This window comes from Balaenoptera physalus, assembly GCF_965194825.1.
Source record: "Balaenoptera physalus genome assembly, chromosome: 8".
Taxonomy (NCBI): Eukaryota; Metazoa; Chordata; class Mammalia; order Artiodactyla; family Balaenopteridae; genus Balaenoptera; species Balaenoptera physalus.
Window position 1 is genome coordinate 67,378,445 of NC_138887.1, and position 14,389 is coordinate 67,392,833.

The 14,389-nt window shown below is 40.1% G+C and overlaps 1 protein-coding gene across 5 annotated transcripts in view; it reads left to right on the plus strand.

The window, feature by feature from the left end:
- Positions 1-14,389, plus strand: part of CDK6 (cyclin dependent kinase 6) — a 228,620-nt gene that overhangs the window by 148,633 nt on the left and 65,598 nt on the right. For all 5 annotated transcript variants that reach the window (XM_082472086.1, XM_082472088.1, XM_082472089.1 and 2 more), the window contains exon 5: positions 12,160-12,269. In XM_082472086.1, the coding sequence (XP_082328212.1) occupies positions 12,160-12,269 (110 nt within the window). The remainder of the gene's footprint in view (positions 1-12,159; positions 12,270-14,389) is intronic.

A 14,389-nucleotide genomic window follows, 5' to 3' on the forward strand; every position in this document is an offset into this window, starting at 1 on the left:
CAGAGAAAGGTCTCAGTGTATGAGAAGGCCACGAGGCATGACACAGCACGCATGTTTGTACAACCATAAAGCCTCTGAGCGGGTTGAGGAAGCTTTCCCGTGAAGGAGGAACAGGCAATAATGCCAGAGAGAGGGTGGGAGCCAGATCATGAGGGTGCCGTGGGGTCAACTGCACTTGAACTTGACCCTGAAAGCTCTCAAGAATGGTTAAAGGATTTTAAGCAGGAATGGAGTGAGCACAGCTGCAGATACAGTAGAGAGGACAGAGTAGAAGGAGGCAGACTAGTAGGAAGAGACCCCAGAGGAAGCTGTTGGGCCTGCGGGAGAGGACAGGTTCATGGTGGAATTGTCAGGATCTGGTGATTTCCCTGATAGTGGGGGTGAGTGGGAACCTGGGTAGGTGGTGATTTTGCTGTCAGAGAGAGGGTTATCTAAGAGGAGAAGCATGTTTCAGAGGAAAGACAAAGCGTGCATTTTGGAATTGAAGTACCTATGGGAGTACTGAGTGGTGACATCCAGGAGACAGTTAGATATGTGTGTCACATACTCTACAGAGTATGGACTTGAGGGTTATCCACAAACGATGCTCCCCAGGAATTGTGCATCACATAAGAAAAGCAACAGCCTGAGGGTATAGCCTTAGAGAAACAATTATTTAAGGGACTGATTGGGGAAGAGACCGCCAAGGAGTTACTGGAAAGTCACTAGGACAGGACCCCAGCATTCTGCACTTGTATCACTACACAGACCCAACCCACCCACCCCAAGTTCTCCTTCAGCCCGCTGATTTGACTTGCTGCTTTTCTAGTTTGTGACCACCCCATCCAGGACTCACAGGGTACCTCTCATAGAGTGGGCACTCACATGATGAACTGAAGTTCACTTGGACCTTTAAAGGCTTGATGTCTAGAGTAACACCTTTTTTAGGTAGATCTGCTTAGACATTAACAAAACGAGAGAGAAGTATAAGGCTCAGAAAGAGATGGTCAGTGCCACTGGTATCATGAAAGGTCAGGGCCTGGATCCTTGAACTCCACCTTCATCCATCCTTCAGTGGGTCATTGTCATACCCCCTTGGACACAGGACGCAGGCCTCTGTCTGCTGAGTACCTCTTCCCCAGAGATACCCTTCATCTCTATCTCAGCTTATTTTCCCTCTGCCATCGCCCTTTGAGTCTTCTTACGCATCCTCTGAATCAAATCAGGTTCAGCCTCACCTCCCTCCACAGATCCAGTTCCTTTTTTAAAAATTCATGATTACTGAAAGGTCCTCAATTATTATTAGACATTGTTGCCCCCGTATTCTCCGGGCTAGAGGACCGCCTCTGTCCACCATCAGCACTGCCCCCAGGAGTTAGTTCCCTGTGGTTCATTCATGTATCCAATCATCAGATAATTGGTGAGCACCGTCCATGCACAGTATATATACTGTGGCTGGTGAATTGAATGACTGTAACGGAAAATAGAAAGGGTCGAGAGCTATAGAAGTGCAGCGGAAGTTCAGGGGCGAGCGGTCACTTCTAGCTGAGCGATCAGGAAAGGCTTCCTGGAGGAGGTGATATGTGAGAATTCAGAACAGCAGAGACTCAAAGAAAGAATGTCCCACAGACAGACCCACAGAAGCAGGGGCCAGGTAGTTGGAAATCAGCACATCTAAATGGGAGCCAGTGGCCCCAGGAGAGTGTTGCGCAGCTGAGGTTCTGGAAGGACAGACAGCCCTCCTGCTGGTAGTAGATGCACAGCAGAGGCCGTGATCGTAATTGGCTCAGTGCTGAGAACCTCATTTTTGTGTAGACTTCGGCCATTTTTTGTCTTGTATCAGAACATCTTTTTCTGGCCTTTAGGTCAGAAAATGCATCCAGTTGAGAGGATTCCATTATTATTTGTTGCAAAGTACTTTGTGCGTTAACTTTTATTGGTATTTAACTCTTCTAATAGTTCCCATTTCACTGGCCTTATAATGACAAGACTGTGCTGGAAAGAATTAAAATTCTGATTGTTTATGATATCTTAATTTAAATGTCTGATTTTAAAGAACTGAATTTTGAGACCCTTTAGGAAAAGTCAGTGAAATTACCACAAATTTTTTTTTTTAATTTATTTTTGGCTGCATTGGGTCTTCGTCGCTGCACGTGGGCTTTCTCTAGTTGCGGCGAGCGGGGGCTACTCTTCGTTGCATTGTGTGGGCTTCTCATTGTGGTGGCTTCTCTTGCTGTGGAGCACGGGCTCTAGGTGTGCAGGCTTCAGTAGTTGTAGCACACGGGCTCAGTAGTTGTGGCTCGCGGGCTTAGTTGCTCCGCGGCATGTGGGATCTTCCTGGACCGGGGCTTGAACCCGTGTCCCCTGCATTGGCAGGCAGATTCCTAACCACTGCACCACCAGGGAAGCCCATTACCACCAATTTTGATTTTCACTTTGCAAAAGCATAGAAGTCTTCTGGAGGGAAGGAACATACATACTAGCGAGTTTTATACTGATGTGAAGCAAATAAACAGCTTAGAGAACAGCTTAGAAAGCCTTCACTTTGACAATATAAAAATCCTGAGTTATTCCATATTTCTCAGAAATCATTACAGAAATTTACATTTGAGACTTGTTGAAGTCAGCCCCAGAAGAAGAATCACCACACTGGTCCCCCCCATAAGTAATCACTAAACCAAGGGGCAGGCAAGGATGTCTTGGTTCTGTACAGTATATGCATTTTTTAAATCTTCATTACCATTGCCACATCATTTAGGGCCTCTTAGAATGCTAACAGAAGTCACCTTATAGATCATCCAGTCTAAATGTCCTCTTTGACAGATGTGAAAGCTGAGAAAAAGTCGCCACCCACGCTACTTTCTTCATCTGCAAACTGGATGTCTTAGTCAGGGTCCCAACAGGAAATAGATGGCACACTCAAAATAAGACACTTCAAGGAAGGTTTGTTTACGGAGACAAGATTTACAAAGAAGTGGATTTAGGGGAAGCCCAGCGAATGGTACTAACTTGAGTCTTAGTTGCATCAGGCTGTTACCATTCCCGGGCTTGAAAGGAAGATGGGGAGCAGCTACTGGAGTTGGGTAGAGTGGGCTGCCCGGGATGGACATTGACTTTGTGATGGCAGCACTGCCAGCTCTGGACAACCTTGCTGGGAGGAAATCAAGGTGTTGAAGACTCAGCCTCACTCTTCTCCTGCCTAGGCTTCCCGTTGGCCAAACCCAGTAAGAAGCTGGAGGCAAATGGTAGATACAGATCCACCTGTGAGCACTGGGCCCATCCAGAAAGGCAAAAGGAAGATAACCAGCATAATGTGCATACCATGCTTTTCTGCTCTTGAAGCATGTCGCCATAGAATAAGGATGATTCAGATAACGTCGACTAAGGTTTTCAGGATCTTGGTGAAAGGGTACATGAATAAAAGACTGTAAAATCTAATATTAAGTAAGAATGCGTTACTCTGACATGTATTTTGAGTCAGAGTTGGCCTTGGCTCTACTTTATCTTATACTGTTATTGAACTGTTTCAAAAAAATGTGAATAGAGATCAAAGCAGTTTAAACAGATACATCCACTTGTGTAAATATCCTTGACCTCCCCCATCTTCCGCTCCCCCTCCTGTTGCCAAATCCATTCAGCACCTCTAGAGGCTGTTAATATATGTAATGATTGTAATAAACATAGTATTTGCTTTGGTTCCAGCTGGCTCCAACCACCAAACTCTGTCCATAGCTCCTATTGTTAACTTTGCTTAGTAGACAACTGCACTGTTACCATTAGAAGCCACCTTTGTCATAGATTTCTAAGTGTTGATCTTTATACATTGTATTCATTGTTTCCCTCAACATGTCTTTTGACCACTATATTTTGTGTTTAAGGATATGTAGAATCATTAAACTTAGAGAACATGTAGGTAGAAGTTAATTGATTACATTGTTGAAAATGTTCCATATTACTTCATGGGCTAAAACCTTGAAACATTTTTATCAATTTTGCCTATTCTTATAAAACTTTCAATTAAAAATTAATAAATCTTCTTACCTGTGACTTAACTGGTTTTAAGTTAGTCAGTCTTCCATCAGAAGTTTTTAGAGGTACAGAACTATAATAGTTCCTAAGGAAACAGAATTTATATTTTACTGCCCAGGAAACTTGTTATGATTTGTTCTCAAAAACTTGGAAATTACGGAAATTGTCATTATTTGAGATATTTTAAATTACAGTGACTTAAAGTAAGGATTGAGGGACTCTGGGTTAGAGAATGGACCAGCCACATAAATTAGCAAATTAAAACTGGGGAAGCTCTTGATACATGAGATAATATTATATGCATAAGGAACAACTATTAGATTTCTGTATACTGCAAAAGGCAGTAATTTGTTATTTTAAATGTAGGCTCTAGGCAGTGTTGGGGTTATTTTCTTGGAGAATTAACTAGAAATGTACAATTCATACTTACTGTGGAATTGAAGCACATTGAATTCTACAAGGGTTAAACCAAAAAGATGTCTCTTTAGACAAACGCTGATAGTTCAAATAGAGTATAAACATAAACCTAATAAATGAATCTAATTCCTCTCACCTTGTTACAATGATTTACACATAAACCCAGCAAAACTCTTAGGGATACCAAAGAGATTTTTAAATCTTAACTTTCATTGAAGTTATCAAATGGGAATTTGATGACTGCATGTCACACCATACAGAGCACTGTTGTGGTTCAGAAGTAAGTTTTGAAGTTATAGAAACCTTTTTCTTAAACCTTTTTTTAAGGAAATCATTTAACCCCAAAGGATAGCTGCATTTTTGAGATTTGTAATCTCTTTTAAAAGTTCACGTTAAAATATTTCCAAGTAAATTTAAATTCTTTTTCGGTTGGTTCTTTAATTACAACCTGTATGTTTGCCTGTTGATTTGTGGATGTTTGGAATGCTGAATGAAAGGTGCCGTGTTGGATGTTGAGGAAGGAGCACAGGGTTGAAATCAGTCCCAGGGAGAATCCCAGCTCTTCCACGTGTCAGCTCCATGACCCTGGCTAAATTACCCAACCTCTCTGAAATTGTTTTCTCAGCTATAAAATGTGCTTACCGACAGCAGCTGACTGATCGTGTGCCTCTGAAATTGTCGTCCAGCCCTTCCTTTCCTTTCTACTTGCCACCTCCCACACTGCCATGTTTCCATGACAGCTGTCCACTTAAAGCTTGATGTCTATGTATAGAATCCTGGCAGACATTTTTGTATGCATAAATGATTATTATATTTACACTGACACGTAATCTGTTAATAACAATTGGAAAATATTTCGTACTGCTCCAGAACTTCTCTATTCACTTAACAGTGTATCATGGACACCTTTTTATGTGAGCAGGAATGAGCAGGGTGAGAACTAGCTCATCTTTTTTGATGGCTGAATAATATTCCCCTATTGGGAATTACTGTGGAGTAAACATCCTTGTGAGTACCTCTTTGTATACCAGTCTGAATATTTCTATAGGATAAATTCCCACGAATGGAACTCTGCTTCAGAGACATGGGGACTATTAATTTCATAGATACCACCAGACTGTCCTCTAAAAAGATTGTGCCAATTTGCAATTTAAAACATACAGGGTTCCCATGAACTTATGGTTACCAGGGGGAAGGTGGGGGGAAGGGATAGATTGGGAGCTTGGGATTGACGTGTACACACTGCTGTATTTAAAATAGGTAACCAGGGGCTTCCCTGGTGGCACAGTGGTTAAGAATCTGCCTGCCAATGCAGGGGACACGGGTTCGAGCCCTGGTCTGGGAAGATCCCACATGCCGCGGAGCAACTAAGCCCGTGCACCACAACTACTGAGCCTGCCCTCTAGAGCCCACGAGCCACAACTGCTGAGCCCACAGGCCACAACTACTGAAGCCTGCACGCCTAGAGCCCATGCTCCACAACAAGAGAAGCCACCGCAATGAGAAGCCCACACGCTGCAACTACGGAAGACCACTAGCTCTAGGGCCCGAGTGCCACATCTGCTGAGCCCACGTGCTGCAACTGTGGAAGCCCGTGCGCCTAGAGCCCATGCTCCGCAACAAGAGAAGCCACCGCAATGAGAAGCCCGCGCACCGCAATGAAGTGTAGCCCCTGCTCGCTGCAACTAGAGAAAGCCTGCATGCAGCAATGAAGACCCAACACAGATGAAAAATAAATAAATTAAATAAATAAATTTTTTTTAAGTTTAAAAAAATAAAATAGATAACCAACAGAGACCTACTGTATAGCACAGGGAACACTGCTCAATATTCTGTAATAACCTAAATGGGAAAAGAATTTGAAAAAGAGTAGATACATTTATATGTATAACTGAAACACTTTGCTGTACACTTGAAACTAACACAGCATTGTGAATTAACTATACTCCAATGTAAAATAAAAATTATAAATAAATAAATAAAATAAAACTTACAGGGTTCCCAACCATGACCAACCCTGAATAGTGTCATTCTGTCCTTTCTGCCAATCAGGCAAAAATGATACCCTCTTATTGTGATGGCTTTCTTCCTTTCTTCCTTCCTTCCTTCCTTTCTTTCCTTCTTCTCTCCTTTCTTTCTTTTCTTCCTTTCTTTTTATGAGATTGAGTATCTTTGATAGTTTTTGCTTCTTTTGGATTGTCTTTTCATATTTTTTATCCATTTTTCTGTTGTATTGTTTTATTGATGTAATTTGTTTTAGATGTTTTCTCCCAGGTTGTCATTTATCCTTTCCTTTACTGTATTTACAGTGTTTGCTGAAGAAAATTTCTGGGTTTTTTGGTTTGTTTTTTGTTTTTGTTTTTTTAAATAAATTTATTTACTTATTTATTTTTGGCTGTGTTGGGTCTTCGTTGCTGCCCGCAGGCTTTCTCTAGCTGTGATGAGCAGGGGCTACTCTTTGTTGCGGTGCACGGGCTTCTCATTGTGGTGGCTTCTCTTGTTGCGGAGCTCAGGCTCTAGGCACGCGGGCTTCACTAGTTGTGGCTCGTGGGCTCTAGAGTGCAGGCTCAGTAGTTGTGGTGCACCAGCTTAGTTGCTCCACGGCATGTGGGATCTTCCCAGACCAGGGCTCAAACCTGTGTCCCCTGCATTGGCAGGTGGGTTCTTAACCACTGCACCACCAGGGAAGTCCAGGATTTCAGTTTTAAATAGCTGGATCTATAAATCTTTTCATCTCAAGCTTCTAGATTTCCCATGATGCTGAGAAAGGCCTCCACATCCCAAGGTCCTCTTACGTTTTCTTCTAATACATTTTTCTAGCTCTCCTTACATTTAGGTCTTGCATCTATACAGTTTCTTCTTATACATGGTGTAAAGCAGAGATCAAACTTACTTTCTTCCAGATGGGTGGCCAGTTGTCTTGCTTTCACATATTCTAGTGCATTTTCTCTCTAAGATGAAAGAGAGACCACCTATAAGCATATCCTATAAATATCTTGTAAATGTCACCTTGTAAATAAGTATCTCATTATCTTGCTGGACTTTATTCTTTTTTTAATCTGTTAGCACCTACTATTTTATTTGCTGTATCTTAGAGTATATTTTGGTGACAGAGGACAAATCCCCCTCATCCTTATTTCTCAAACTATTTTTGGCTCTTCTTAAGTGTTACTCTGCCAGAGGTACCTGATTGTCAAAGTTAACTTACTCCCCCAAATCACTGGATTGTCTTAAATTTTTGTGTTAATACAGGAATAATGATTATCTTTATGATATGGCTTTTTCCCATCTTAGTCATGGTCTGTCTCACCATTTATTTAGCTTTTATTTTATGTTTTTCAATAATAGTATATCATTTTATTTATATTAGATCTGCTGTTTTTAAATTCCTCAGTGTTTCACATTTTTTTTTTGTTACTATATGAATGGGATCCTTTTTCCATTATATTTTGTAACTGATTTACTAACATTTGTGTATTTACTTTGTATCTTATGTCTACCATCATCTAAATTTTTATTATCTGAATATTTTTTTGTAATAAATTTTATTTTCCAAAACATAAGGCCAATGTGTATAAGGCAGAAACCCTTAGAAGTACAAGGAGATTCTGGGGGAAGGAAAACACAAACTCAATTCTCTTTCAAAGTTTGACAAATAAAGTATAGAAGAATATAAGTAAGGATCTGTATGAGACAAACTCTGATTAATAAAGAACTTTACTCTTAAAAGAGAGTATTCTCCTTACACCCTACAGAACAAAAGCCAATTATGTGCATAGTCATAAAGAAAAGAAATTCTAGGGACTTCCCTGTTGGTCCAGTGGTAAAGAATCCACCTTGCAATGCAGGGGACGCTGGGTTCGATCCCTGGTCAGGGAACTAAGATCCCACATGCTGCTGGGCAACTAAGCCTGAGTGCCACAACTACTGAGGTCGCGTGCCTCAACTAGAGAGCCTGCGTGCTGCAAACTACAGCCACAATTAGAGAAGAGAAAAACCACACGCCACAACTAGAGAGAAGCCCGTGCACCACAACGAAGAGCCCGCATGCCTCAATGAAGATCCTTCATGCCACAACTAAGACTCAGCGCAGCCAAAAAGAAAATAAATAATAAATAAATCTTTTAAAAAAAAGAAAAGAAATTCTACAGGTTACATTCTCTGGCTGTGATGCAATAAGACTAGAAACACAGCAACTAACAGTTAACCATAAATAATCTGATCATATGGAAATTTTAAAACTCTTTTCTAAATAATTCTTCAAATTAGTTTATTCTTGGACTAAAGAGAAAATTAAAGGTAAATTACATATTATTTAAAGCTGAACAAAAATGAGGACGGTTTATTTAATAATATATAACTAAATGTTCTGTCATTAATCGAAACTAAAATAATAAATTACCCAAGTTTCAACTCAGAAATAAATTTTAAAAAACAAAAAAACTAAGAGGGGGGATTTAAAAAGATAAAAGTAGACGTCAACAAATTATTAAATAAAACAGTAATCCTCCCAAAATAGAAATAAATCTTGAAGTCAGTTTCTTTTAAATAAATAATATAGCTAAACTCCTGACAAACCTGACTGATATAAAGAGAAAAAAATTTTCTTTCTCAGAAAACCAAGAAAATAGATGAGATTAAAATAATTACAAGAAATACTATGTACAAATTTAAGCCAATACATTTTAAAATCTGATTAAAGAGTTTCATAGGGAAATTCCATATTATTACCAAAATTGACTCAAAAAGAAGTTGAAACCTGAACAGACTAACTACCAATAAGAAATTCACAAGATTGTTAAAGACATAATGCTAGGAAAGATCCAGATCCAGATGGTTTTATGAGTCCTTTCAAAGGACTGATTATTATGTCATTTAAAATATTCCCGAATATAGAAAAGGATGGAAAGTCTGCATATCCTTAATACCAAACATGAAAAATTACACACAAAAATACTATAGATCAGTCTCATTCATCAGTATAAGTTAATGTCCTAAAATAAATATTAACAAATAGAATCCAAAGGTCTAGTAAAAGAATAATAAACCATGATTAGGAATGATTTAGTCCAAGAAGGGAAGGGTGGTACAATATTGGGAAATCTATTAATGTAATTAATATATCATTAATAGAATAAAAGAGTGATCAAATGGTTATTATTAATAGACATTTTAAAAAGCATTTGATAAAAATCTGTTACCCATTTTGAGTGGTCACTAAATTTTAAAAGGAATAGAAGGAAACTTCTTTAATATATCAATATTTTTCTTATTATTTTAGTTGTCTAAACACTTATTTGATGATCATAATAAGTATCACTGATTAAAGTACTGAAAATGAAGATAGTGCTACTTATTATGATCATAATAAGTATCACTGATTAAAGTACTGAAAATGAAGATAGTGCTACTCAAGTGTTTTAGAATGGGTAATCAATCAGAAATCACAGACTCTTTAGAACAGCTTAAAATCATGCTGTATTCAGATTAAACTTTTCATCTCATATGATGTTAGACTTTATTTCAAACTGAAGTGAGAAGATCAATATGTGATCTCACAATATCTGTGTATGTCTGTAAACCACTGGACTGGAACTTTATGGACAGTTTGCCCCTGCACTTTGGTATACAGTGTATTAGAGAAATAGGGAAGTGTTCCTCCAGCTAGAAATATTAGTAAAGCAGAAATAAATTATGTAACTAAAAACTAGCGCCCAGAATTGGACACTCTTCTTAACAAAAGTAGTGAGTATCTTCTTTTTGGGGGTTGACTGGTAATAGAATTTTGCCCACTTGTCTTCTAGGAATGATTGCCTTAAACTCATCAATTTTTTGTTTGTTAAAACACAATTGTTATGTGCGCAGTATTATGATGGGCATTTACAGACATAATGATGGATGAAATTGGGTCCGTGCCCTCTGGAAGGACCCATATTATGAACTATGTTACAAAGTATGATTTTTAGGTGGCAGTTGGTTCAGGGAGGTGATGATGTCAAAACTGAGCTTTGCAGGATGAGCAGAATTTCAACCTGTGAAGGAGAAAGCAGAGCTTCCCAGACTAGAACAGTGTCAACAAAAGCATGGAGGCAGGAACTGGAGGATACGTTTGTATAATTGAGCGGTTCTCAAACCTAGCCAAGGGTTAGGGTTACCTAAAGAAGTTTAAACAAAAAAAAAAGAAGAAGAAAAGAAAAAGAACTCCAGGGGCCCCACCCATGGAGATCTAATTCAGTTAGGGGCAAGATAAGGGCCCAGACACATGTGTTTTTCTAAAGCCCCATGGATAATTCTGATGTACAGTCAGGGTTGAGAGCCAGTGGTGTGGTCTCATGTGGGAAGGATATGGAGGTACTTTATGGTCACTCACAATCCTGTGAGTTGACTGGACTCAACTGGGCAGTTCTTCTGCTCCATGTGACATTGGAAGGGGCCACAGTCACCTGGGGGACCAGTCAGGCTGGAATGTCCAAGATGGCTCACTCACATGGCCTTTCAGCTGAGAGCTCAGCTGGGGCTGTCGATTGGAACATCTTTGTGGGCTTCTCATTGCATAGCAGCTGGGTTCCAAGAGGAAGCATCTCAAGAGCAAGCATTCAAAAAGGCCCAGGCAACCAGGCTTCCTATGACCTAGCTTTGGTAGTCTCAGATGTTACTTCCACCATATTCTGTTGGTCAAGCAAGTCACTAAGGCTAACTCAGATTCAATGGAAAGTGAACTAAACTCCAATCCTTAATGAGAGGAGTGTGCATATAAGGAAAGAAGGAAATTGATGGCAACCATTTTTTTTTTGAGAATTGCTACTGCAGTCTTTAGGCACTAAGTACTATAGCATCAAAGTACATAAACAGAATTTCAGGAAATTTAGACATCAGTGAAAGTACAATTAAGTAAAACAATAAGTAATGATAAAAAGAATCTGAATAATATAAAATGCTTATGTAATAGAGTTATGTATTGAATTCCTTTATATACCTTCGTTTCAGACATCCATAGAATTTCTGCTCCCCACAAAAAAGAAGCACTTGAACCCCTATATACTCTTATAAATGTGGAACCTTAATGATATGGTTGTGTTTGTTTTATCTGTTATTATACAGTGCTCAGTATTAAATGGGGTTCTTCCCATTCTCTTCCTCTGGATGACTTTTTACACATGGTATGAACAATTGGGTTATACATTCTCTCTCAAGTTCTTCTTCATGTTTTATTTTCTGGAAAGAGTGACATTGAAGGGGGCTTTATTTTGATTCCCCACAGTCTCATGATAAGAGTAGTTTTGACTTGTTCGAGTGCTCTGTAGACCTCAAGGTCACCATCCCGCAGCCACTGGAATAATCTTCCAATTTCCCAAAATTGCTGACGTGGGAATTGAGCTGAAATCGTTGCCATCATCTGTTTTCCATGTATTGTTTTTTAAAGCCCCTTAAGAAAGAAATAATTGTTTTAAGGTAAGGGTTTGTTTAAGTCTTTGCTTTTGCTTTCTGAAACTCAGTTATTTTATCATGCTAATAAGACACCCAGAGTCTGAGGCGGGAACCCAGGTTGTGGGGATGATGTAATTTCCTGGCCTGTCAGTGATGAGTCCTGGTTACTTACTGCTTCTATCTGTGTCCCGCATGTGATTTTAGGAGTTCTTTCCGAGCTGAGTCTTGGCATTAAACCACCCGGGATGAGGAGTCAAGCAAACAACCGTCTCCCTCAGTAACACTCCGCTCCGTTTGCCGTTTCAGGTCGTCACGCTGTGGTACAGAGCTCCAGAAGTCTTGCTTCAGTCCAGCTACGCCACCCCTGTGGACCTCTGGAGTGTTGGTTGCATATTTGCAGAAATGTTTCGTAGAAAGTAAGAAATACCTTTTGTTTCACTCTGTCTCCCTTGGAAAGAAACGGTTCGGGTCTTGGATGATTTAAGTGGTAGCCTAGCATCCCTCTTTCAAGTAGGAACATGGTATCCAGCTCCACCTGCCTGCGGCTCCCACTTCCAAGCATGTCCTGAAACTGCCTTCTCAGTGCTTACAGTGTAGTTGCGTGTGGTTGTAGCTTCCGGCTCTTGGAAACTCTGTTTGGAAAGGAACACTCCAGTGTTCGTACAATTTATTTTGTTTTTGTTGGCGATGAGAGGATGTGGCAAACATGAAGCACGTTATGGTTTTCTTGTGTGAGGAAACATCCTCAAGGTGGACTTTTCCACAAGAGGAGGACCAGGGCTGTTAAGTATATGGAAATTTTGATGGTGGCTTGAAAAAACAGAATGTTTAGACTGAAAAGGCACAGGCAAGAAAGATGTCTGCGCCATTTCAGAATACTTTAAATGCTGTCATGCAGAGGAGAGGTTAGACATATTCAGGCACTATAGAGAGCAGAACCAAAGATATTAAAATTACAGAAATAAAGATTTTTGCTCAAAGGCAAAAAAAAAAAATCTAATGATTAGAGTTATCTGAAGAGAGGATCAGGGTTCATGAAAATAGTGCTTTCTCAATGGGTGTCCAAGAAGAGACTGGACCACTACACACTGTAGATGTTTTCAGTGGCATTCCTAGAATGGGTGGGTGGGCTAGATGACCTCCAGGGCCCCTCTGAGTCTGAAAGTCTGTGGTTCATTTGTTTGATTTTCAGGTCATAAGAAATAGCCAAACAATATAATAAAGATCTGCCAGGAAAATACTCCAGACCTGGGTACTAAATTCAGCCTGGTCAAAATTAAACAGAGAGCCTAATCATAATCTAATCTCTCTTTGTCTTCTATTTTTATTTCCATGGGAAAATGTGAGTTGGGAAGCTGAATATTTTCCCACTGGACATGTTATATTCAAAACGTAGCTATGTGCTAGCTTACAAGAAAAAGAGGTAGTCAGCCATTTCTTGCTTGTCTGTTTGTTTGTTTTAACCAGATGAAGCTTTGTTCATGTAATAAATTTGGGGAACTATTCTAGACCTCAGCAGATTCATCTGTAGCTCACAGAGGGGGATCATGGCAAGGTGATCAAAGTACACAGATGTTTATTGCAGGCCTATTGGGTGCCAATTACAAGACCAAACCTCTTCCTTGTGTTACCTTTTTATTCCTCACGATAAGAGATAACTGAGATGCAGTGGTAAATTTATTTGTCTAACATCAAACAGCTAAAAAGTATGAGAGGTATTACTCCAGAGGAAGTCTTGTGACTCTGGTGGTGTTTTTCTACCAAGGAGGGAAGAAAAAAAAATATATTGAATTCAGCTGCAATGTTTGCCAAATAGGCTAAATAAGTGGTTTTGGAAGTGTGGTTCTTGGACCAGCAGTATCCAAAAAGGTGACCTTTTTGGAAGTGCAAATTCTTGGGCCTCACCCCAGACCGACTAGATCAGAAGCGCTTGGGCTGGGGCCCAGCAACCTTTGTTTTCATAAGCCCTCCAGGTGATCCTAATTCATCCTCCAGGGTAAGAACCACTGGGTTGGATGAGAGAATCAGCAGGAATGGTCAGTCGTTAAATGTGCAACTCCCAGACCTCTCTCTTGAAATTCTGATTCATTATTGGACTGAGGCCTGGTGTTCTTGTTTGTTTTGTTTTTTTTTAATTTTTAAAAATATTTTATTTACTTATTTATTTGGCTGCTTTGAGTCTTCGTTGCTGCACGCGGGTTCTCTCTAGTTGTGGTGAGCAGGGGCTACTCTTCATTGTGGTGCACAGGCTTCTCATTACGGTGGCCTCTCTTGTTGTGGAGCACGGGCTCCAGGCACACAGGCTTCAGTAGTTGTGGCATGCGGGCTCAGTAGTTGTGGCTCGAGGGCTCTAGAGCACAGGCTCAGCAGTTGTGGCACACGGGCTTAATTGTTCCGCGACATGTGGGATCTTCCCGGACCAGGGCTCGAATCCGTGTCCCCTGCATTGGCAGGCGGATTCTTTAACCACTGCGCCACCAGGTAAGTCCTGGCATTCTTGTTTTTAAACGTGCATCATGTAATTCTTTTCATCAGA